The sequence below is a fragment of the Trichosurus vulpecula genome, chromosome 4 (genome assembly GCF_011100635.1).
Source record: "Trichosurus vulpecula isolate mTriVul1 chromosome 4, mTriVul1.pri, whole genome shotgun sequence".
In the NCBI taxonomy this organism is placed as follows: Eukaryota; Metazoa; Chordata; class Mammalia; order Diprotodontia; family Phalangeridae; genus Trichosurus; species Trichosurus vulpecula.
This window is the reverse complement of record NC_050576.1, coordinates 120,414,997-120,439,709: the sequence shown is the minus strand read 5'-3', so window position 1 is coordinate 120,439,709 and position 24,713 is coordinate 120,414,997. Positions and strand designations below refer to the sequence as shown.

Genomic DNA, 24,713 nt, shown 5'->3' with positions numbered 1-24,713 from the left:
AAGATGGACATTCAGTGTGTATGCATTTTTATTATCATGCCATCTACTTGATGTTACTTCAGAGATGAAGATAATAATGATAAACGTGAAGAATTTCTCAATCTGCTTGCTTGGCTCTCCCTATTTTTGTATTTTGGTGAGATTCATCTAAAAAGTACTATAGCCAGCAAGTTGGTAATTAATGTTTCTTTTTTTTAAAAAAGAAACATTTGTATTTCCCAATAACATCTAAACAATAATATATGTAGAAACTTAGATTTATATTCTGTAGGTGGTGGATCATTGGTTCAGTACTGTACTACAATGCATAGAATAAATGTCAGCACTATAAAATTCACTTCTCCCTGGGCTCCATTCCTGAAAAATCTTGGTTAGAGAAAATGAATTTATACACTGTCAAAATAATGTTAGATTGGAAAACAATTGGGGGAAATTAATTACAGACACTTCGAAATAGTTAAAAAAATACCACCTTTTTCTGACATTACCAAGATTCTTTTGGGAAGGTGTACTTGTAAGTCTTAAGAGAAAAGCAGCTAGGGAGTATGATTAAACTGTCAACTTTAATTATAAAGGTCAAAGTAGGAATTGGTAGAGGTAGGAGAAAAGCTGTTTGTTGTGCAAACCTCTTGGTATAACCTATATATAGCCTGTATTTATAAAGGAGGATTGAGTTTATTTCTATTACCTGTGCTTAGAGTTCCTTGGTTTTTTTTTTTTTTTTTGCTCCTATGTGGTTTTATTTCTATGCCTATCTTTCTTCTCCCTTTTTTAGTCAGTCAGTAAGCAATTTGTTCATCTTGGCCTTAATGCAAAGGATTCTATACTAGAAAATATGGATGGAATGAATAAAGAGGGAAAAATCCAGATTCCTATAGGAAATATGTTTGGGGGAGGGCAGAGTGAGCACAGGAAGTCAGTAAAAGGATGAATTAATCTTCTAGTTCTTTTGGCAAAGCATATCCACACATATTCACACACCCACCTGTACCTAAATATACGTACACGAAGTATCCTTAGAACAATTATATAGCAACTTATTAAAACCATAAAACAGCAGCTTAGTAACTGAATTAAACAGTGCAAAGTAGACACAGTAAAAGTGGGAATAGTGTAGGTGATGCTAATCTGTTAAGCTTTTTTTGTTTTATTTTGTTTTTAAATTTACTAAACAGCTGCTGCAGTTGATATCACAGTGGATGAGATGTCTCTGTAACATTGCTTCTCTGAAGAAATTCATTTTTTTCTCTGATATTTAACTGCTTCATGACCCTAGGCAAGTCGTTTAATCTCTGCGTTCCTCAATCACTCCCCCAAGACTAACCTACTAAGTCACAGGTAGATGGGTTACAACCTGCATTGGTAGAAGTGGTCTCCCGCATTGCCATCCTTCCATACAGACAAAATTCATGGACTTTTAGCATGTTCCTGTAATTTTAAATGTCTACATAATTATAAATTGGTATCCAGATCACCTAAGTTACTCATGAATGTCCGTGTTGTATTGCCTTGTATAACCTAAGGCAGAACTATATCTGCTGGCTCCTGGTCTGGGAATCCCTCCACTTTACTACATTGGCATCTTGCATTAGTGTTCTTTCTGGTAGTCAAACTTGGATCTAATTGATTTAAATATAGTTTCTTTTTCATCTCATTAGTGTAACTTTAAAACTTTTGTTATTACTTGCTCAGTTCAGCTTTTCCTAAAGTGGTTCCTAAAATGCTTTTTGCCTGGAACTTACACGTTGGTAACCAGTATAGAGTGATGCCATCTTTTTTTTTTTTTTTAACCATTGTCCAACTTTTTTTTTCCCATTAGTTCTCTAGATCGTGCTTTCTTATTTTATAAATTTATAGCTCGAAGAGGTCTCAGGTCACCTAGTCTACCCCCTTTATTTTACTGTTGAGGAAGTTCAGTCCTATGAGTTGAGGTTACTTTTAAAAGGTCACATAAGGTAGTAAGTTCCAGAGTTGGGATTTAAACTTGTATCGCCTTATCTCCAAATCTAGCTTTATCTCCAGTGCCAGGCCTTTGTTTCTCCTCACTGCTGACATAAAGGAGGAGCAGGGCCTGGTTCTCTTTTTTCTCCTATCAATTACCCAGTCTTAACCTTGCCATTTCCCTTTCTCCATATCAGCAGAGAAGATGGGAAACAAACTTACAAAATATGAGGAAAAAGAAAAGAGAGAATCAAAATAAGAGATAGGGAAGGGGCAGTGGGGTGGGGGGAAGAGAAGAACTACAGTGGGTATTACAGATTGATTATAGTGTTACTGAGTAAAAATTTCCCTCTATCTCAAGCTTTAAATTCTTCACGGTCTGGTTCCCAAGTCACCTAGAAGAAAGAAAAACTTGACTGTCATTTAGAAACTCTCTTCCTAGAGCAGAATGCAAGATGCTTTACACAGCCCTGAGATACTCACTGTTGTACTAGCCATGAGGAAGAGACAGGTCAAAAATCCTAAAGAAAATAGAGGAATAGTGTTGTGGAATGTTTTCAGTTTTTTTGCTCACAAGTGTTCAAGCTGATTCCTAGCTCAGAATGCAGGTTTACATTTCTAATGTCAGAGATGAGGGTTAAGTCTCCAGGCTGTCAGTGGGAGGGAAGGAGGAAGGCAGGGAATAAGCATTTCTTAAGCACCTACTATAGTCTAGGCACTATGAGTGCTAAATGCTTTACAGGTATCTCATTTTATTCTCACAGCAACCCTGGGGAGATATATGCTATTATGATTCCCCTTTACATGTGAGGGAAATGAGGCAGACAGAGTTTAAGTGACTTGTCCAGGGTCACACAAATAGTAAGTATCTGAGACTAGATTTGACCTCGTTTCAGACCTGGACTATTCAAGACCAGGCCCAGTGCTATATCTACAATATCACCTGGCTACCTCACTCTCCCTCACTGTCACTAATCTACTGACTAGACAATATTTAGAAATTGGTCAATTCAGCAACTTTCATCTTTAAGTGTTTCCAAATCTGATCCCTAATTTTCAAGCTTTTAAAATTTATATTGGCTCAATATCACACAAGTGGAAACCCCTGTTTTAAACTATAAAAAACACTGCAATATGCAAATAAAGCTCATTTGGAGTGGCTATTGCTTAAATGAGGACGAGCAGCAAATTTCAAGAATCAAGAATCAAGAAATGGCCAATAAGCAGGCCAGTTTATCTTGAAAGGTAACAGCTTCTCATTTTTCTCCGTTCTGCTCATATCTGACACAATCCAATTGTAAGTTATAAATGCATAATCTAAATGCATGAAATCTGGATGGTCAGCCTGGGAGAATGATGATTCAAGTTGTGGCTTGGGTGGCATGTCACAAATGCTCAAGAGCAAAAATAATTTATGTAAGGGTAGTCATTGACTCTGGGTGGTGTTTTCTTTTTTTATATAAAATACTTTTCATATCACTCTGTATAGTCTTGTAGCTCTCATTTTGGCACTTGACCATCTGCAGCTGCTTAACTCTAGCCCCTAGTGATTTGGAGTCCATGAAGTCCATCTTAATGAAGGAAAGGGAAAGGAAGAGTCTTCAGGAAAATAAACGTTATACCTTTCTTAGCCCACAACTGTGCTTTATGTGAAAGAGACCTGAAAAAGTACATCGGCTGATATTTGAAAAGAGCAGTGGGCTTTGAGAGGCAGAGTGTATCTGGAACTGGGGTTTGGAGAACCTTTGACTCCATTTGAATCAGAGCATGTCACAATAGCTATGAACAAACTATAATGCTGTTGTCATTCTTTTCTTTCTACCTCCTGTAAACATCAGGTTTATTTGGATGGAGTTTATTTAAAGAATCATCTTTAATCAGCTCTCTCTCTCCCCCTCCCTCCTCCCTCCCTCCTTCTCTCTCTCTCTCTCTCTCTCTCTCTCACTCAATGCACTTCGTTAGAGATCTTAGTGAGTCATTACAGCATAATTACAATTCTAGTATGATATGCTATTTGTTGGAAAGTGTCAGTTTTTGGTGGAACAGAGAAACTGCAGTCAAAAAACTGTGAATGGGCAAACGAATGCCATGATTAACTGATATTAGCAGACACCCCAAAGATTTAAAATGCTGGCACTCTAGTTCGAGAAAGCAGTGGAGAAAAGAATGCCTAGCAGGGGTTAAACTCATATGCCTGCACTGCAGCCTATTTCTGTCAACACTCAGCTCAGGAAATAAACATTTATGCTTTCTGAAATGAAAGTGTATTTTTGAAGACTAGCCGTCAGATATTTTTTGCCCTTCACACTTTCAAATGCTTAGCCTTTTTTGTAAGTTGACTGCAAAGTGCATCAGTTTGCCAGGCTAAAAAAAAATGTACTTGACAAATGCCCATGGCATCACTGTCAAGCTCATGAGCTTCTAGTAGAAGATGGTAGAAGGGTTGGCACAAAACATGCCTCCTTCAAGCCTATTACCTCAGGGGTACCTGACTCTTGAGAAGCTTTTCAATCCCTCCAAATGATGTTATTCCCAACTGTCATCTGGTTTATTTGGAGCACACTGTATTGCAGATAAACATGCTATTTAACTGCAGGTCAAGGTACAGAGTCATTCTGGTAGCAAAATGCCTGAGATACATTAAATGGCACTGACTCCAGGAAGGAGATGAAGAGAGATCAGAGTTGTCACCGATACGCATGGAATGGTCCATTGCTGGGGAAGAAGAAATGTGCCACAATGTCGGTGTATTTTAAAATCCTATAATACAACTGAACATTTAAAACTATAACCTGTCACAGGCCAAAGATTAAGATAGGATGCTGTGCAAAACCTGAAATTCAGCCATTACCATAGGAAAGTGATTGGCTTTTATTCATAGAAAGTAAATATTTTAGATGACCACATTCTTGAACTTGCAGCACATTACCTCTGATCTATTGTTAGGTGTTGTGAAGTATGCCATGTGTAATTAACATTGTTCAAAAATTTATCTTTGATCAAAATCGTCACGTTTTCTGAGGAATGGTAAGAGTACAATGGACACAACTTAATGAGAAGTCCATTCTCCTTTATGATACAGGCTTCTAGCTGCTGCCTAGCCCCATTCACGAAAAGGTTATTTAATCTCTGCTTCCTTTTAGCTGAAATCAAATATACCACCCTGTGCAAAAGAATGAAAAAGCAATGCACAAAATTAAAATCAAAGCTCAAATGCATTTTTAGCCTCTTCAGTGACAGAGGCATGTAGTAATCATTTAAGCAAGAGGCCTTTTTTATTGCTATGGGGGCCTATTGTATATCCCTAAATCATCTTCTGACAGTTAGGAGGGCCTGTCTCAGACGTATTCTTGATCCCAGAGGCATGATGTTAAAGGGTTAAAGTGGATTTTGAGACTATATTATTTCTAATCAAAGAGTAGATAACCTATAGATTTTGATTTAGTGAGGCACAGAAGTACTTCATGCTGTTTCTGGGAAGTTTTGTGGTATTAAAACAGTTTGCAAAAGTTGTATTATCTTCAGTCTTGAGGAATAGAATTGAGCACATCATCCGATTTGTGCTTTACCCCTAAAAGACCTTTCTTCTTCCTTCCCCTGCCCCAACTTTGCTTTTATTCTTTTTTCCTTCTTCTTATTTTTGTTTTTGTCAGAGAGGAGTAGGAGATGTTGGGGGAGGGGAGGGAAGCAAAGGGGAATCTTCTAAGTTTTCAGGATGGAAGAAAAACAGCTATTGACACAAGACATTGTAGGTTCACCTTTAAAAAAAATCAGAACTGATTTTATTGCTTTTTGCTTAATTAAACCCAACAGAAATGTGTGAAACATTGTTATGGCTGAAAAATTGTTAATTTGTAAATCACAGGGACAAAGAGGCTGGAGTGCAACTTTAAAGTTTCCATGCACGTAAATGTCAATAGAGTGCCTTCTCCATCATCAGCACTAAATTCACATTGATGCTTCTTTTCTTCTCTGTATTGATCCTTCCATGAGAACGTAGATTTGTATCTGTTAATTAATGCGTCCTGAAACAGCGTTTGTATTAATCAGGCAGATAAGAAAAATTGGATGCCTGCACCCTCCTGACAACCGTAAAAGTGCTGGCCCTGATAAAATCGTGGATGGACCTCAATAAAAAAGTTCCTCCTTCCACTCAATAAACTAATCATCCTGCTTTTAATTATTCGGCAGAAAGATGTGTGGAGATTGGAGAATGTGTAAATCTATTTACTAACAGCAGTGTCTGGGAGGGAGAATAGGGCTGTCACAAGAAGGTGCTGCAGGCTACATTCTGTCCATCTGCTGCTGCAGGAAAACTGGTTCTTGGGAGAATGAAAAGAAACAGGAAAAGGAAGACGATGTAAATTTCTGTTCATGTTTATAACCTTGTGGATCATTTATTCTCTTGCCACCTAATCAAAATAATCACTTCCTATTCCTTCTTGGCCTTTTCCTGACCTTAGATTTTGGATGAACACCAAGAACAGTTTTGGGGGATTTTTTTTGGTGGATGGTAGATAGGAGTGAGTTACCTTTTACGGGTCTGGCAATCAGCAGTGAAAAAATGAAATCGAGTGGCATTAGGTCAGTTTCAGGGAGGGAAATACACCTGTGCATTGAATCTCTATTTAAAATCAGTGTGTTTGAAGAATTCCCCCCTCAAACCTAATGTGTACAGGGTTAGTAATGTTGGGATATACTAATTTTAATGTTTATTGGGCTAAGAATGACCCCAAATTAAAAGAAAAGAAAATTGGACCCAGTCAACCAATTGAGAAAGCACCTTGTCAAAGCATGTGTAAGCTTCATAAACAACCAAATAAAAGCTCTATACATGCCTTAAGACCTCCCCTTAAGAAAAGCTTGACTAATCCCCTTTGATGATTTTATTAAGTACTTATGGTTAATGGTGCCAAGGGCAAACAGCTAGACTTTCACTACAGCCAAGAAATCATTTATTTTTGCCTATTGTTCTGTAACTCCAAAGTGTTATTGAGGATACTACCAATTTCATATAGAAAACCAGCATTGGCAAGAAATATTAACTTGGTGGAAAATGAAGGATATAGAGTTTATTTCTTTAGTGATTTTGTTGGAAAGTGTCAAGAAACGGAGGCAAATGCATATTCATTAAGTGATAGCATTCTGATATTTTTATTCTGTTCAGGAGAAAAAATGATCACAGAATTACAGTTCATAAATCTCTAATATACGGCACTATTTGCTGTAAAATTCCTGAAAATACCATACATAAGGGTGGCATTTAAAGAGGAACAGGTCTTTTCTAGGACTCTAGCATCTAACTGGTTATTGATCAATCATCTTCTCTGAAAATCCTCTTTATATTTATTTACCCCAAAGTATAGTTACTACCAACTTCTAATAGGCTTATTATCTTCTGTCATTTTACTTTATCCTGCTTAAATAAAGTTTTTATGTATTGTCACTCTTATTTGAAAAGCAACAAGCTTGTGTCAGCCTGAACAAATGCGAAGTAGAGATTAGAGGAGGCTCAGATATTTCAGATCAAAGAAACTACTTTCTCTTCCTATATAGATATGTTTTAAACACAGGTTTTTCGTGGCTAAAATTATCAGAATAACATCCCTTTTTAAAATTATGTCAAGTGAAAATAGTGTTGCTTTTCAGTTGTTTTTCAGTCATGTCTGACTTTCATGACCCCACTTGGGGTTTTCTTAGCAAAAATATTGGAGTGGTTTGCCATTTCCTTCTCCAGCTCATTTGAGAGATGAGGAAACTGAGGTAAACAGGGTTAAGTGATTTGCTCAACATCACACAGTCCTATCAGGATTTGAACTCCTGACTTAAAGGCCCACTGTGCCAACTAGCTGCCCATAATTTACAATATAGAGACACAGTATTATCTCATAGTCATTATCATGGGAACAAGATTGCCAAAGCAAAATGGCTTCTTTTCCCTTATTTATTAAGTCCATCACTCCAAACTTTATTAAATTGTTTGAACCAAAATGTTTTCCTTCCCCCCTACCCCATGCCCCTTCCTTTCTTTCATATTACTTACCCTCAGTAGTTATAGAATTTAAAGTATTTGAGAAATGCAGCCTCGGGGAAAGCTGTGTCAGATTTTCTGGCCAGGAATAAGGTGTCTCCAAAACACGTCCTTCTTTACTTAAAGATCTAAGGGTATATGTTGTGTTCAAATCAAAATATGGAAATAGTTGTTTCTTTCTATTGCATCTTCCCCACCCCTGCTATGTCCATAAATCCCACAGAATCACACCTAACAAAGTAAAACTGGTTTGTCATTTTTACTTTACTATTCCAAAAATGATGAGTGTAAAATGTAAGGGTTTTTTTAAGAGTTGCATAATGTACTGAAACATAACCGACATACCATATGAAGTTAATATTGCATTGCAAAGTTATGGATATACATATATATACGAACATGCTTAAGTAACTTTCTCTGCCCATTTTCTCATTTAGGTTTCTCTACTTTGTCTCTGGCTGATCAAATGAGCCTTCTGCAAAGTGCTTGGATGGAGATTTTGATCCTTGGTGTTGTATACCGATCACTTTCTTTTGAGGATGAACTTGTCTATGCAGAAGATTATATTATGGATGAAGATCAGTCCAAATTAGCAGGCCTCCTTGACCTCAACAATGCCATCCTGCAGCTGGTAAAGAAATACAAGAGCATGAAGCTGGAGAAAGAAGAGTTTGTCACCCTCAAAGCTATAGCGCTTGCTAATTCAGGTTGGCAGAATGGCATAATTGTTGCTACATTTTTCATATGTCACCCACCCCCTCCCCCCAGCCCCTCTCCTTCTGCATGATTTTCTGCTGAGTAGCTTGGAAATTGTTGAAAAGCTAAGAATGGGAAATTCAACTTAAAAGCAAAAGTTCGAACTGCCCAGTGAAAGACTTGGATGGTTGCAGAGCATAAATGTTTTTTATTGCAGCATTAGGCAGACATCCTTAGGAGTAACTACAAACCTAGCCGTTGACCCACAAGACAGCATGGCACAATGAAAAGGAACAGCGAGTTTAGAGTACAAAGACATGTCCAAATCCCAGTTCTGGTACTTATTTCTGTGGCCCTGGAGTAGTTACTTTAATCTCTGGGGTTTCAGTTTCCCCTTCTGTAAAATGATAGTTGGACTAGATAATCTCTTAATATCCCATCATTTCTACCCCTGTGGTCCCATGTTTCATAATCCAGTCATATAATGTGTGTATGTGATTGTTTGCCTTCATATTGACTGTTCACTATGGAGAAAAAGATAGATTATTCTCACATCTACCATTGTATTGGGAAAATAAGAGTTTTAACCCTTTTAAAATTAAAAAAAAATTAATCTTGAGAAGCTTCATGAAAAATCACTTATTGTTTTAGCATATTTCTCTGGAAAGGTACTACCTGTGTAGAACGGGTTAAGAACTACAGAAAGAATTTTTCTCTACATTTAAACTTAAAAGTGCTGAAGCAGGAAGCAGTGTCTGATAAGTAAAAAATCGTTGGTGCTTTGTTGTTTTTTCTTTTGTGTCTCCCCTAATGCTTTATTGTGGTCTTAAGTCCCTTTTAGCATTTGCATAAAGTTCAGGATAGATCCCTCTTTAATGACGTGCCGATCATTAGATACCTGTGTGTCAATAACATGCTCTGATGCTATGTACCATTGACAGTCACACCGTGCCCCTCCATCTGCTTTTGTTTTGACCCTATCTTTGAACTTTATCTTGGTTGCTGGCCAGTAGTTTTCCCTTTAATTACAAGAAGGAAACTGTCAATAAAATCTGTTAAATGGGATGCAATGAGTGGCTTGAATGGGCGGATGGCTATTTGTTCAAATTCTGCAGCATTCAAGGTATTGACAGTTTGTTTTCTGGGGCCATATGTGACGATCAATCTCAGGCTGGGCTCAGCCGCGCTGAAAAATGAAAAACCAGATTGCTTTTGCTTACTTGTGGATGACGACTTTGTGATTTGGCGCGGTCCTAGTGAGATGAGACCTTCTGCCCAAATTGCCCCCCTGAGAGTCAGGGACGCGTGACTGTTTTTAGAAATAATTTTAATTGATTTTGTAATTAACAGTTCATCTACAATATTGATGCATGAATCCTTGGACTGATAGGAGGGAAATTGTTTTCAACAATGAAGTTGTACTTTCCTATCTGTCTTTGTAATGGAGTTTAGCATTTTGCACTTTTAATTGGAGAACATGGCCTCACAGTGTCCCTCTTCCCCAACCCTCAATAAAAACTGAATATAATATTTCTTTAAAAGAAAGGGTGAGGCACAACCCCTTTGAGAATCTGCTGTACCATGTACTCTCTTAAAAAGAGAAGGGTAGGGGAGTGATAATACAGGAAATCTCAAGGAAAGTTGATTAAGCCTAGTCTGAACTGCCCGTGTTAAAAAAGAAAGGTTCTAGGTTGATATATGGTCAAGATGCAGACTGTCAAAGGTCTGCTCTGGGGAGCTTTTTTACATCTTATAAGGTTGCTTAAATCTGTAACATTCCTATATGTTAATAAGTTCAAACTAAGGAGGGTTACTTAACATTATATTCTAACTATGCAAGATTACCTTGAAAAATGTAGTAAGTATGGATAATTCTGAGTAATACTATAACTTTCTTTTTTTTTTAAATTAGAGGTATATTTTTACAAACTATTATTCAAAGAATATTAACATATTAGGCAACATTTTAAAATGATGCTTGTTATTATTTTTAGTCTTAAAATCCAGCTGGCTCAATTTTTAAAAAAAGCTTATCCCATTTTTAGACTGATTATTGTGATTTGAATACCATTACCTCAAAATCTAGTTAGTTAACTTTGTGAAAATACATCATTACTAGGTTAAGAAGCCTTTTCTTTCTTTCTTTTTTTTTTTTTTTTGGCAAGACTAAATACTGTAAAAAAATAAAACTCAAATGAATTCCAATCCTTCTATATTATTTAAAAACAACGTTAGCACAGTTTTAGATTCAGGTGAACTATATACAAAAGGGAATTTTCTGTTGATTCTCTATGTCAGTGAATTATTCTCTCATTCCATTTTCTCTTCCTTTATTCAGAAATCAATTAAAAAGTTGTAGATTTAACCTTGCTCAGAGAACTAGTGTAAATTCTTCAACCTTTTTCATGCCTATCAAGTGAAAATGCTGATATTAAATTCTTTAAAGTTGTGTCTGTATTTAGGAAGACAACAGGAGAATTTATATATAAAAGACCTGTATGTTACAATACAATTTAAACAGGCTTTTTAGCTTTTCCTGTATGGCTGTAGCATGTTTACAGCCATTCCTTCCTAATATGGCATTCATCTAAATTATCAGCTTATTTTAAACATCTGGCTTTATTCAATAAAAATAAATGCCGTGTTTATGCTTGGGAAACAGGGAATTGGCTCCCTGGTAATGGCTGCCATATTTTCTGTAGCCACATTTCCTTCCTATATGAATGCACAAATAAGTGGATTACTTGCAAAATCCAGACCTGAATGGAAGCGTATTCCCTATCTGTAGGTTTGGAGCCAAGGAAACAATCTATCATGAGCTCCTACCTTATTTCCCGCATATTAAGGCAACTTTGAAAGTCCCCAGACCATGATTTTATGGTACCAATTATTTTTCTTAGAAGGAAAACTTGCAAGATGACTTTAAAATGAGAGAGGTGGACCAAGATGGCTCTTGCAGAACCACCATGCTATGTCTCCTAAGTACTTCAACTGCTCCATTTTATTATTCTTCACTAGAGGGTTAACAGCCTCCTGAACAATTAGTACCTGAGTAATACTGAAATTTGTTCATTCAACAAACATTTTTTGAGCACCTCCTTTATGGAGGAGAGAGGCAAAAATGGCATAGCATTTGGTGATTAATCTCAAGAGTTGGAGGACCGTGTTCACAGCCTTCTTATTAAATGCTCCATCTGTGACTCTGGGCAAATCATTTTATCTCTGGACCTTTCTTTCCTCTTCTGTAAAGTGGAGATACTAATAGTATTTATCTCACAGAGCTATTATGAAGAACGAATCAGATAATGGGTAACGTTAAAGTGCTTTGCAAATTTTATTGATGTTCAGTCATTTCAGTCATGTCTGACTCCTTGACTCCATTTGAGGTTTTCTTGGTGAAGATAATTGGAATAGTTTGCCATTTCTTTCTGCAGCTTATTTGACAGATGAGGAAACTGAGGCAAACAGCATTAAGTGACTTCCCAGGATTAAAAGACTAGTAAGTGTCTGAGGCCAGATTTGAATTCAGGAAGATGACTGATGACTTCAGGCCCAACACTTTATCTACTCTGCCACCTAGCTGTCCTCACCTTATATTAGCACTATAAAAAATTCCAGTTATTGTCCTCTCTCATCAATTTCTAAAATGTTATATTGGTTTCTTTTGATTGAAAATAAATATGCTAGCTTTGATACTTAGTTTGTTGTGGGGATGGCTGGTTTACTTGGTGTAAGTCTCAACAAACAATCTCCAGAACAAATGGCTGAAAAGTTGAGAATTCTATCACTTTCTCTCAATCATAAAATGGGGATAATTTTAGTTTTATTATCTAACTGGAAGAGTTGCTGTAAAAATGAAATGAAATCATACATGCAATGTGCTTTATAAGCCTATTACATGAATGTAAGCTACTAATATTACTGTTGGTAATGTGGGTAAATAACCTGATTCTCCGTTTCCTTCTTGATAAAACAAGAGGACTGCTATCCAAAGCTTTTTCTAACTTTAGATTTCTATGAATTTATGAGACTTGGAAGAGAGACAGATGATCTGGTTCTCTTCCTATCTCTCTGTTGTCTGGATTATCATATTATCAACATAATTCCCCTTAACTGTAGGCGTTCCCCAAGGATTTGTCCTAGACTCTCTCTCTCTTTCTCCCTCTCCCCCTCCCTATCTCCCTCTCTCCTTCCCTCCCTCCCTCCCCCAACTTCATCAGTTCCCATGGATTTAAATAATACCATTTCTATTGAGATATATAACTAACCCCAAATCCTCCCACCAAGCTTCTCTTTTTGCACATCTCCTACTCTCCACTGGATATTTCAAAATAGATGTTCTATAGAAATCTCAAACTCAATATGTCCAAAAATGGACTCATTATTTTTCTTCCCCAGCCCACTTCTATACCAAATTTGCCTATTTCTGTCAAGCGCACCACTATCCTTCTAGTCTTGCAGGTTTTCAACCTTATCTTTATCCATGTTATTTCATCTCATATATCCAATCAGTTGCCAAATGTTTCCAGTTCTGCCCCCACAATTTGTCTTATGTCTCACCTATTCTCCCTACCCACACAGCCACCTTCTTAGTTCATTTCTCACTTGTACTATTGGAGTCACCTCCTAATTGGTCTCCCTACCTGAAGACAATCCCCACTCCAGTGGATCCTTCATGCTGTTTCTTTTTTTTCCTTCAGAATAAAAATTTGTTTTTCATGTTAAAAAATATTTTTTTTTGGAAGTAATGAAAATATACCTTCTCTTCTTACTATGAGCACAACCTTCCCATAACTTTGTAGATGTCATTGAGTGACTACCTCACCCAAATTCATCACCCTATGACCAAAGTGGTAATAAAGCTCTTTAAACTTAGCTTGGCTGATCTTTAGTCGACAGACATGGAATGAGTTTCCAGATAACTATTTGAAGCCCTTCTAAAGGCTAAATAACCTTCTCATCTGGCATACCCTCTGAAGCATCAGAAATATCAGAAGACTTTGATAATGTGTATACGTATACTTTAAGGATCTGTAATTATATCACTGTGAATACTTCCAAAATACAAACACAGATGGCAACCTTTGCCTTAGTGTTCATTGTTAGAAGTTGCCATGGTCTAAAATTCACCATCCTGTGGCCCACTTGGTGACAACCTTCTTTAAGCTTAGCCGTATTGGTCGTTTGTCAGTTGAGTTCATCACCAGGCCTATATTTGAAACATTTCTTCAAGGCCTGCCTGTGCTTGATTTTTACTAACACAGCCTTTGAGAACTCAGCTTCAACACCTACACCACAAATAAGCATCAAAATAGGAGTTATTGCCATCCTTTGTTTTACCATGGTTGCTTCATCTTCTGGTTTTATTAACTTCAAAAGAACTTGCTATATCTCCCTTTCCAGTTAGGTTACAGTCCAAGGTGGTCCAGACTAACAATTGTTTCAGATTATTTTACTAAAATGAGGAAACCAAGTTATTCAGATTGTATCACTGCAATCAAATATTTGAATGCCCAGTTCCCCTAACCTGAAGAAATAGAGTTTTCTTTTTTTTTCCTAAATTACTTTCCAAGATTTCTAAAGTTTGTATATAAAGTTACTTGTAAATGGCTCTTTATCCTAATGAGTTGTTTCTCTTGTTTCCTCTGTTGGTCAAATAAGCTTTGCTTCCTTGGTAACCCTACTTCTTGAGTATTTTCCTTTTGATATACTAATTGAAAATTATTTTTCCTTTATATGCAGTTTTTTATAAATTAATTTATTTTTAGTTTTCAACTTCCATATGTTTTAAACTTTCTCTAGCTTCCTCCCCTGCTCCCTCCCCAGGACTGCATGCAATCTAATATAGGCTGTACATATACATTCTTATTAAACATATTTTCACATTAGTCATGTCGTATAGAAGAATTAGAATGAATGGGAGGAACCATGAGAAAGAAAAACAAAACAAAAAAGAGAGCAAATAGTATGCCTCACTCTGCATTCAGACTCTACATTTCTTTCTCTGGATGTAGACGGCATTTTCCATCATCAATCTTTTGGAGTTGTTTTAGGTCCTTGCATTGCTGAGAAGAGCTAAGTCTATCAAAGTCATCACACAATGTAGCTGTTACTGTGTACAGTGTTCTTCTGGTTCTGGTCACTTCATTCAGCATCAGTTCATATAAGTCTTTTCAGGTTTTTCTGAAGTTCTCCTGCTCATCATTTCTTATAGAACAATGGTATTCTGTTGCATTCGTATACCACAACTTGTTCAGCCGTTTTCCAGTTGATGGGCATCCATCCCCTTCATTTCCAGTTCCTGGCCACCACAAAAAGAGCTGCTATAAATATTTTTGTACCTGTGGGTCCTTTTCCCATTTTTATGATCTCTTTGGGATACAGCCCTAGAAATGGTATTGCTGGGTCAAAGGGAATGCACAGTTTTATAGCCCTTTACATGCAGTTTTAAGACCTTGAAATATGTTGTCTCAAGAAGTTTAACTACCTTTTCTCAAATCATTTTGTATCCTGTAATAGAACTAACATGTCCCATAATTACTTATCAAAACAACTGATGATTTTTGCTACTTGTGGGTCCATCAAAAAAGTTTTGTAATCTATAGATAGATTTCTACCTCACTTCCAGGAAGTTACTGTGAGTCTGAAAAGTCCTGGAGGAGAGATAAAACTATGGGTAAAGCCATTGACAGAGGGGACATAGGAGAGACTTTGTAGGGATCAACCACCCTAGAGAGTTTTAATTTTTTTTTTAGCAAGAGCAACACCTTCTTTCTTGAGGGCTTGGAAATTTGAGGAAAGCCTTGAAGGAGGGCCATAGAGGAATTAAACCAGTATTTATTTGCCACATTTGATTTTGAGTGAGCTTTTGGCTGTTTCTGAAAACAATCTGTCCTCAAAGGATGAAAAGTTGTTACCATGGAGTATTTTTTTTTTTTAGAATAAAAAAGTTCCAGAAACTTAGGAATTCCAAGAGAGGACCCAGGTAATGTTTCAAGCAATGTGCTGTCGTTGCGATAATGCACATAGTAATTCCATAATTGTTATTTGAATGGATTCAAAGTTTCAAGTTGGTTAACTTTATCTCTTCTAGTGGTGTCCAAAAGGACAAAAACCACTAGAATAAAAAATAACCACCAAAAAAAGCCTTCTAATATATTGTTTGTGGCTTTCTAATTTTCTTACAAGATGATACTATAAGCCTTTTCTAAAAATGGTCTAGGTGAAGAGATTAAAGATATAAGATTACAGTTAGCTGATTTTCATGGGGGAGGTAAGACTATCAAGTGATGGAAGCCCCATGGCAAACTCCGAAGAATGCTAAATCTTAAATCAGAGGTCCTGGGTTTGAATCCTGACTCTGACCCTTAGCATTTTGACTTTGAACAGTCTTTTCATTCTCTTTGTGTGAAATGGCTAGATGACCCTCTTAGTTTCTGTCCAACTTTTGTGACCCTAAAATCTGGGTAACTACATGCATTTTCACTTTTTCATCATTTTTCAATCGCATTCCTTTAACGTCTTCATCTTTGCCTTGTATTGCCAGCAGTAGATGTTGTGCTAAATTCAGCTGGTCATCATTACGTCATTACACAAACTTTCTATTAAAAAAATTAACATAGTGTTCATTTCTAATGATTCTGCATAAATCTCTAGACTGCGCCAAAAGAACAAAACCCAGATCAAAACTACAAAGCCAGAACTTGAACCAGGATCTCTAATGGAGATTAATATTTTCCCCAGCAGTCTGCCAGCTGAATCATGGTCTAATTAAATCGTGCAGATTTAGTGAGTTTGCATTTAAGTATTAGCAGAATCGAGAATGGGTATAGCCGAAATGAGTTAGAATCTTTTCTGTAAATGGGAAGTTAAATTATCACAGTAATTTGATTAAATCATTTTAAAATCTTTCAAGCTAAATCATAGCCTTTAAAGAATAGTTTGAAGTCTTAATTGCTATTTGTGAGCGTATCTCTGTGCTGTTTGTTCTCGCCTCATTTCCTATGACATACTACAATATATCTCCTAGGGAATAAGAAGACCGGGAAAAGAAAAGGCTCAGGGTAAGGGTGGGAGCTGAAGTGGGGGTGGGAAGGCTGTCTTCAGATATTTGAGGGGCTGTCAGTGTGGCAGGAGAATTAAGCTTATTCTTTGCAGTTTCATAACTGGAGTGTGGAAATTACAGGGAGGCAAATCTTGGCTTAATGTAAGGAGGGACTTCTTTGACTTTTGAACAATTGGAGCTGTGTCAAAGCTGAGGCACAGGCTGCCTTATGAGGGACTGTATTGCCTCTTACCCAAAGTGTCCCAGAAGACACACTCATGGATTAATGATGTTACTGAGAATATGCATGTACCATATTCAAGTTTAGACTACATGAGCTCTGAGGACACTTTGAACAAAAGAAAAGTATCTGATCCATCAAGGCACGGAATCCAGTATTCTAGAGTTCTTCTGAGCCTCTTAATTTATTTTTCTTTCTCTATCTTTTTGAATAGTTTTAATTTTTTAAAATTTTCTATTGCGTTCTTAGGGGTCAGTAAGGTCTTAAGAGCCAATATTGGGGTTGAATAATACCTCGTGCATTCTACCAACTGCCCCCAGAAATAGTCCAGACAACATTACATTTTGCTTAACTATATATACTTCTTACAGGGTATTTTTATTCCTTCCTTCCTTCCTTCCTTCCTTCCTTCCTTCCTTCCTTCCTTCCTTCCTTCCTTCCGTTCTTCCTTCCTCCGATCAGGGGTAGTTAATTTAAAAAACAAAATAGCCGAAACAGGGCAGATGAAACTATGTAGAAGAGAAGACGAAAAAGGAGTGAAGAGAGAAATGTCTATAAGAAACAAAGAAAGATTTGTATGTGATGTAGAGTATTCTATGACATTAGCTACTTAGGTTGCCCAGCTTTGTCATAGAAGCATTTTTTCATAGGTTTACATAAGGCAGAAATTGAACCTTATGTCAGGGAAAGCTTATGAGCACTACTGCCTTATCTTAAAGAAGTTTTTTTTTTTAAAAAGTTCATACAACACTTGCAGATTATTTAGAACCCTATTAGAGAATTCATCCATGACTGCCTAATGTGGATGGTTACTGCTTTATCAATAGTGTGACCAAAAGGGAAAAGATGATATTATAAAGAACATGGCACAAAGCAAAATTAAACTTTTTAAAAAAATGTCAGTGGCACATTTCCTTTTCCTTTCCTTTAATTAGATACACTGCTTATTGTACTTTAAAAAAATTGGTCTTTTTAAAATTAAAGATTCCCATTTTTTCACACTCTGTATTCTTTGAATTGTGTGCAGGATTTGACTAACTGCATATGTCTTAGGGCCTGCATTCACTGAGAACCAGAATTATTAAACATGTAGAATCCCCAAAGGACTCCATTATGTGTAATTAACAGATAAACTGTCATCAGAATCAATAAAACGTGCTAAATGATTCAAACTTGTATATAATTAAGTGTCTGTTTTAGAGCTGGAGCTGTAACTTTTATTTTTTTTTCTCCATTTGCACATTTCATTTCAGAGTGATCATTGAGCCAACCTTTTTAACCCTTCCTGTGCTGGAATTGGATTTTTAAAATTACCCATTTTAGATAAAGTCCTTGTTCCAGATTTGAAGAATTTATGAGAAAGTTGTCATTTGTAAGATGACCCCTTTTCACTCTGCAATGTAGGCTACCTGTAGTAATCGCCAGTTGTTTAAAAAAAGTTCTGTTGACCCTGGAATTTTATTTCTATAGATTGTGAAAAAATGGCACAGCCTTAGTGTTTATGCTTACCTCACTTTCTGTTGTTTTTTTTTAAAACCAGAATCACCTCCTCCCACTCCCACCTCTTAATAATAAGTTTATATTTCTTGCTTTACAATTTATCAAATATTCTCTTCACTGCAATTTTGTGGGTTCAGTGGTGCAGGTACTATTCTCCCCATTTTACATATGAAGATAGTTCCAGGGAAAGTCAAATGACTCACTCAAGGACATATAGCTAGTACATGTCAGAGCCAGAATTAGAACCCAGGTCTCCCCTGACTCCATACTTCCTGGTTTGTTTGTTTTTTCCAGTATACTAGGCTAACTTTCATTTGGAATCATAATTGTCTTGAGGCTGGGACTGAGTCTAATACTTTTATGAAACATATAGAACTCATAGAAACTTAGAGCTGGAAGGATTTTTTTTTTCAATCATCTAGTCCAACACTCTCATTTTCCAGATAGGGATGGTCTTAGATATAGTTACTTTTGTAAACTCACTCAGCAAGTTAGTGGCAAAGCTACGGCCAGAAACCAGGTTCCCTGTTTCCCAGTTGAATGATCTTTTCTCTGTAGCACATACTATATTCTGAACAGCATGGAGAGCTCTAGCATATGCATAATAAATGCTCAATAAATGTGTAGGATCAATGAATTATTGTTAAATGTTTAAACATTTGTTTGGTTCCTTAAGGAAACAATTTATGAATGAAAGATGCGATTGTGCGTTTCCACCTCCCTTCCCCCTCCCCCATAGCAGCCTTGAAAATCATCTATTATTTGTCAATTATAGAAATTGTTTTAAAACCTTTATCGTAAAATGGACTTGAAAGTAATTCAAAGTCATAATCAGATTATAGCCTATTAATACTTTTGATCTTCAGTGTAATGCTTTTCCACTAATGCTCTGCTAAAACATGTTTTTGCACCTTTGTTTTACAGATTCAATGCACATAGAAGATGTTGAAGCAGTTCAGAAACTTCAAGATGTCTTACACGAGGCTCTTCAGGATTACGAGGCTGGCCAGCACATGGAAGACCCTCGTCGGGCTGGCAAGATGCTGATGACTCTCCCGCTTCTGAGGCAAACCTCTACCAAGGCTGTGCAGCATTTCTACAACATCAAATTGGAAGGCAAAGTTCCTATGCACAAACTTTTTTTGGAAATGCTGGAGGCCAAGGTCTGACTAAAAGCACCCTAGGCCTTCCCATCATGCACGCTGACAAAGGGAAAATAAGCAAGAGCGTTAATGGCAAAGAAACTTTAATGACAACAACACACAAATGACTGCACTGATCATTTAGCAGCAAGACTGTGATGCAGCTTTCAACTTCCTCTGTATCTTTTGATGCAGCCTCTCTACTTTATCTCTTATCTCATTCACTTTCTCCCCCTTTCTTTGTTCCTTCCTTTCCCACAAGCATTCCTTTCCATCACATCCCTTCCTCCTCTCCTCTCTCATCAACCTTCCCTCCTTCTTTCCTTCCTTCCTACTTAACTTCCTTCCTTCCACTGAACTTTTTAAAAAAGAGGTCTCTAATTGAAGAGAGATGGAAGCCAGCCCTGCCAAAGGATGGAAATCCATAATATGGATGCCAGTGAACTTACTATGAACCATAATGTCCCCAATGACAAAGGAATCAAAGAGAGAACCATCGTACCTAACAGTAAAATAGAACACAATGAATTGACTCAATGCAGTATTAGATTTCACAGGAGCAGTCTCTAATTAGACAACTTAAGCTACGTGGCATCGGCTGCTTCTTACCATTGCATTTCCATCTAGATCAGTTACAGCCATTTGATTCCTTAATTGTTTTTTCAAGTCTTCCAATTTGTTAGGTTTAGCTACTATGTAACTTTTTCAGGGAATAGTTTAAGCTTTATTCATTCATGCAATACTAAAGAGAAAGAAAAATACTGCATTTTTGTGCTGGCTTTGAACAATGACGAACAATAATGAAGGACAAATGAATCCTGAAGGAAGATTTTTTAAAATGTTTTGTTTCTTCTTACAAATGGAGATTTTTTTGTACCAGCTTTACCACTTTTCAGCCATTTATTAATGTGGAAATTTATCTTATTCAAGCAATAGTTGAAGGGAAGGTGCATATTATCACGGATGCAATTTATGTTGTGTGCCAGTCTGGTCCCAAACATCCAGTTTCTTAACATGAGCTCCAGTATAGCTAAATGTTCACTGACACAAGGGATTAGATTACACCTACGGGGGCTATGAATAGTCATATATATAAAAATTCCTCACATGGAGGCCACATCTGTAGAATTGTTAGAAGAGCACATCTGTACCTGAGAGGTAAAGTTGTCATTTGACTTCTAACTGTAGCAGTGGAAAAGAGATGAAATACTGCTTATCTGCAAAGTTAGGAACATTTCATGGAAGGAGCTGTGAGCCAATATTTGTTAGAGGCAATAAGTTAAATGCCAAAATTAGGAGAAATTAAGAAAGATAGCAAACACCTGACCAAATTCCAAAATCGGACATTCGTGTGAGTTTATTCATTTAGAATTTTGTTTTTTGGGGTTTGATTTCAATGGCAGTTTTTTTTAACCAATAGCAAAACAAGAATACATGCTTTTCAACCAGTATTGTCACAGCATGAAAGTCAGGTTCAAGACTGTTAAAGAGGTGTAATCTAATGTATAAATCAATTAGATGCCCCCAGAAAACTACAGTTGCTAAATAACCAATAAACAATAACCTCCATCCAATGCTATACCAATGTACCAGTGTTAGTAGCTGCTCCCTGTATTATGTGAACATTCTTATTCTATGTACACAGATGTAATTAAAATTGTAATCCTAACAAACAAAAGAAATGTAGTTCAGCTTTTCAATGTTTCATGTTTGCTGTGCTTTTCTGAATTTTTATGTTGCATTCAAAGACTGTTGTCTTGTTCTTCTTGTGGTGTTTGGATTCTTGTGGTGTGTGCTTTTAGACACAGGGTAGAATTAGAGACAATATTGGATGTACAATTCCTCAGGAGATTACAGTAGTATATTCTATTCCTTACTGGTAATAAGGTTCTTCCTAATAATAATTAAGAGATTGAAACTCCAAACAAGTATTCATTATGAACAGATACACATCGAAATCATAATATTTTCAAAACAAGGAATAATTTCTGTAACAGTTTATTATAGAATACCAATGTATAGCTTAGAAATAAAACTTTGAATATTTCAAGAATATAGATAAGTCTAATTTTTAAATGCTGTAAATATGGCTTTTACTCAGTCATCTCTCAGATGTTGTTATTAACTCGCTATGTGTCGTTGCAAAACTTTTTGGTGCGAACAAGTTTCCAAAACTATCGCTACTTCGTGTGCTTTAAACAAAATACGTGAGGCTGATATTCTGTCAGCCTTGTGCTAGAAATACTGTGTATCTATCATTAGCTATATGGGACTATATTGTAGATTGTGGTTTCTCAGTAGAGAAGTGACTTAGTGTGATTCTAGATAAATCATCATTAGCAATTCATTCAGATGGTCAATAACTTGAAATTTATAGCTGTGATAGGAGTTCAGAAATTGGCACATCCCTTTTAAAATAACAGATTAAAAAAAAAAGTACAACTCCTGGGAAAAAAAAAGGTGCTGATTCTATAAGATTATTTATATATATATATATAAGTGTTTAACAAAAAAAGAATAATAATAATAATAATGTTTATTTTCCAGAAGATTTGTGCTGGTTTTAAGTTAACTACTATTCAACTACATATATATACTATAATATATATGTAATATAGCTAATATATAAACGTTGTTTTTCACTGTATCACGTTAAAAAAAACCTGGGCTTCAGAGTCAAAAGCCAAACAACCTAAGAGATAGAGATGTATTAAAGGAGAACAGTGCAAATTTTAGATTTCTTTTTCAGTGACTTCTGGCCATATAAAGGACAACTGTCTCAAGATTTCGAAGCAAAACCGGTCAAAAGAACCGTGTGGACTTTAGTAGGGTAAATGCTCATCTTAAACCTTGCTGGAGGGGAGTTCTTTCAAGATTCAACCAAGACCACTTACTTAATGTGAAGTTTGGGAGTGTTTTAAAGGTGTATGTTTTAGCCATGATGATTTTGATTTCTATGTTTGCTTCAGTTACTTTTTTCTTATTTAAAGCAATATGATTGTGTGACTCCCGGAAGTTACACTTGTGTTTCAATCAGATCAGATTGTTGTATTTATTCCACTATTTTGCATTTAAATGATAACATAAAAGATATAAAAAATTTAAAACTGCTATTTTTCTTATAGAAGAGGAAATGGGTGTTGGTGATTGTATTTTAATTATTTAAGCGTCTCTGTTTACCTGCCTAGGATAACATTTTATGGCAGTCTTATGTGCAAAGATCGTAAAAGGACAAAAAATTTAAACTGCTTATAATAATCCAGGAGTTGCATAATAGCCAGTAGTTAAAAAACAAAATGAAACAAAAACAAAAACCATGTCTATAGCTGTAGATGGGCTTCACATCTGTAAAGCAATCAATTGTATATTTTTGTGATGTGTATCATACTGTGTGCTCCAACAAATGTCCATTTGTGTAAATGTATTTATTTTATATTGTATATATTGTTAAATGCAAAAAGGAGATATGATTCTGTAACTCCAATCAGTTCAGATGTGTAACTCAAATTATTATGCCTTTCAGGATGATGGTAGAGCAATATTAAACAAGCTTCCACTTTTGGTTGCTCTTCTGTCTTGTTTCCTTTTTTTTGAATATGAAAGAATCAAATCAATAAACATTACTCTTTGTTACTTCAATTCAAAGAGTTGCTCAGGGTACCTGTCCCCTTAAAATAAAGTAGGGGTATGAATAAGAGCTATATAAAGGCTTGTCAGAATGAATTCCAGGGTGCCATAAGACATTTTGCATATTTAAGAGTATGCAAAATGTCTCCTGGCACATTAGAATTCATTCTGACAAGCCTTTATATAGCTCTTATTTAATCTTAAAGCATCTCCACATCAACCTGCATTACTCAAAATCATCGCCTCTCTGTCAATGTCATAACAGAAAACTTTCCTCCTATTTTAAGATCATATTAAAACTGCTAGAGATACCTATTATTTCCCTCCATCAACAATTAAATTCCCCCAGCCCCCCACCCCTGAGTTTAGCTTGTCAGCAAACCCACACGTGCTTTGCAGATAGGCTAGCAATGGCTGACCCGGCATTTCTGAATGGGGAATCGGTAGCAAACCCTATAGATCGCTGTTCATTAAGAGTGGAAGCTGTCCTCGAATTTCAAAGGGTTAAATAGCTCAGCTTAAAGCGCCAGTCTCTGGCCCTCCCTCCTCCTCCCGTCCCCCTCCTTGCCTTCTACGTTTGGAAAGGTCGAAGCCCTTGCTGCTTGGGGTCAAGCTGTTCTTCCAGTGGACCCTTCTGGAGCCATCACAGAAGTGCTAATGTGTGCTTTCCTTGCCTTTTTAGCCTATCTTGATAGTATTTTGTCATTGTGCTTGCCCAGTATATTTCTCACCTTTCAGTGGCAGCTGGTTCTCTGGAGAAGAAAGCTGATGACACAAAGAGTACTGAACTGAGTGGCATTCGGGGACTTGAAATTACCTAAATCACTAAAGCTAGCTAGCTACTGAGATAACTTGGCCTGTTGTCTGGGTTTTTTTCCCCTTCTATTTTGCTATGTTTTGAACAGCAATACTAAAGTATGATATAGAGGATAACAGCTCTTGCCTTTGGTATTTTACTGGTACTTGAGAAGACCTCAAATAAAACGTATGATAGACAACTCTAAAAAGGGCAATCATGCATGAAATCTTCAAATGAAATCCCAATTTTTTTCCCCTCAAGAATGGCACTGACAGTGTATCAGACTTTGTCTAGCTGAATCTTTCTTCTCAAATACAGAGGTATTGTTCCGGGTTTTTCCAAAAGCATGAGATCATTGCAGCCTCAGACTGAGAGGAAAAGAATCATTGAAAGAAAATGGCTGTGAATTCTTAGTATTTTGGAGTTTGCCAAGTGTAAACAGTATTCTACTTTCTAAGATGCTTAAGCTTTTTTTTTTTACATTGGGATTTTTTACTTTTTTTTTTGCTGTTTTTTTTTTCATTAATAATCCTCTTAATAGCTGAAGTTGCTGCACAAATACAGCACCAGGATGTTAGAAAAGGAAAAACCAAATTCTCCATATTGCTGGTCCAGCTTACTGAACTATAAGAAAAAGGCAAAAAAAAAAAGTTGAACACTTGAAATCACAAAAGCAGTGAAATACTGCCCTT

At 36.4% G+C, this 24,713-nt stretch overlaps 1 protein-coding gene across 2 annotated transcripts in view; it reads left to right on the top strand.

The window, feature by feature from the left end:
* ESRRG (estrogen related receptor gamma) overlaps window positions 1–22,100 on the top strand; it is a 179,361-nt gene extending 157,261 nt beyond the window's left edge. Inside the window, exons 5-6 of one of the 2 annotated variants that reach the window (XM_036758116.1) lie at window positions 8,410–8,679; window positions 19,378–22,100. In XM_036758116.1, coding sequence (XP_036614011.1) covers window positions 8,410–8,679; window positions 19,378–19,622 — 515 coding nt within the window. In that variant the 3' untranslated portion in view covers window positions 19,623–22,100. The remainder of the gene's footprint in view (window positions 1–8,409; window positions 8,680–19,377) is intronic. The other variant, XM_036758115.1, reaches the window with a different exon arrangement.
* Window positions 22,101–24,713: the final 2,613 nt, after the last annotated feature.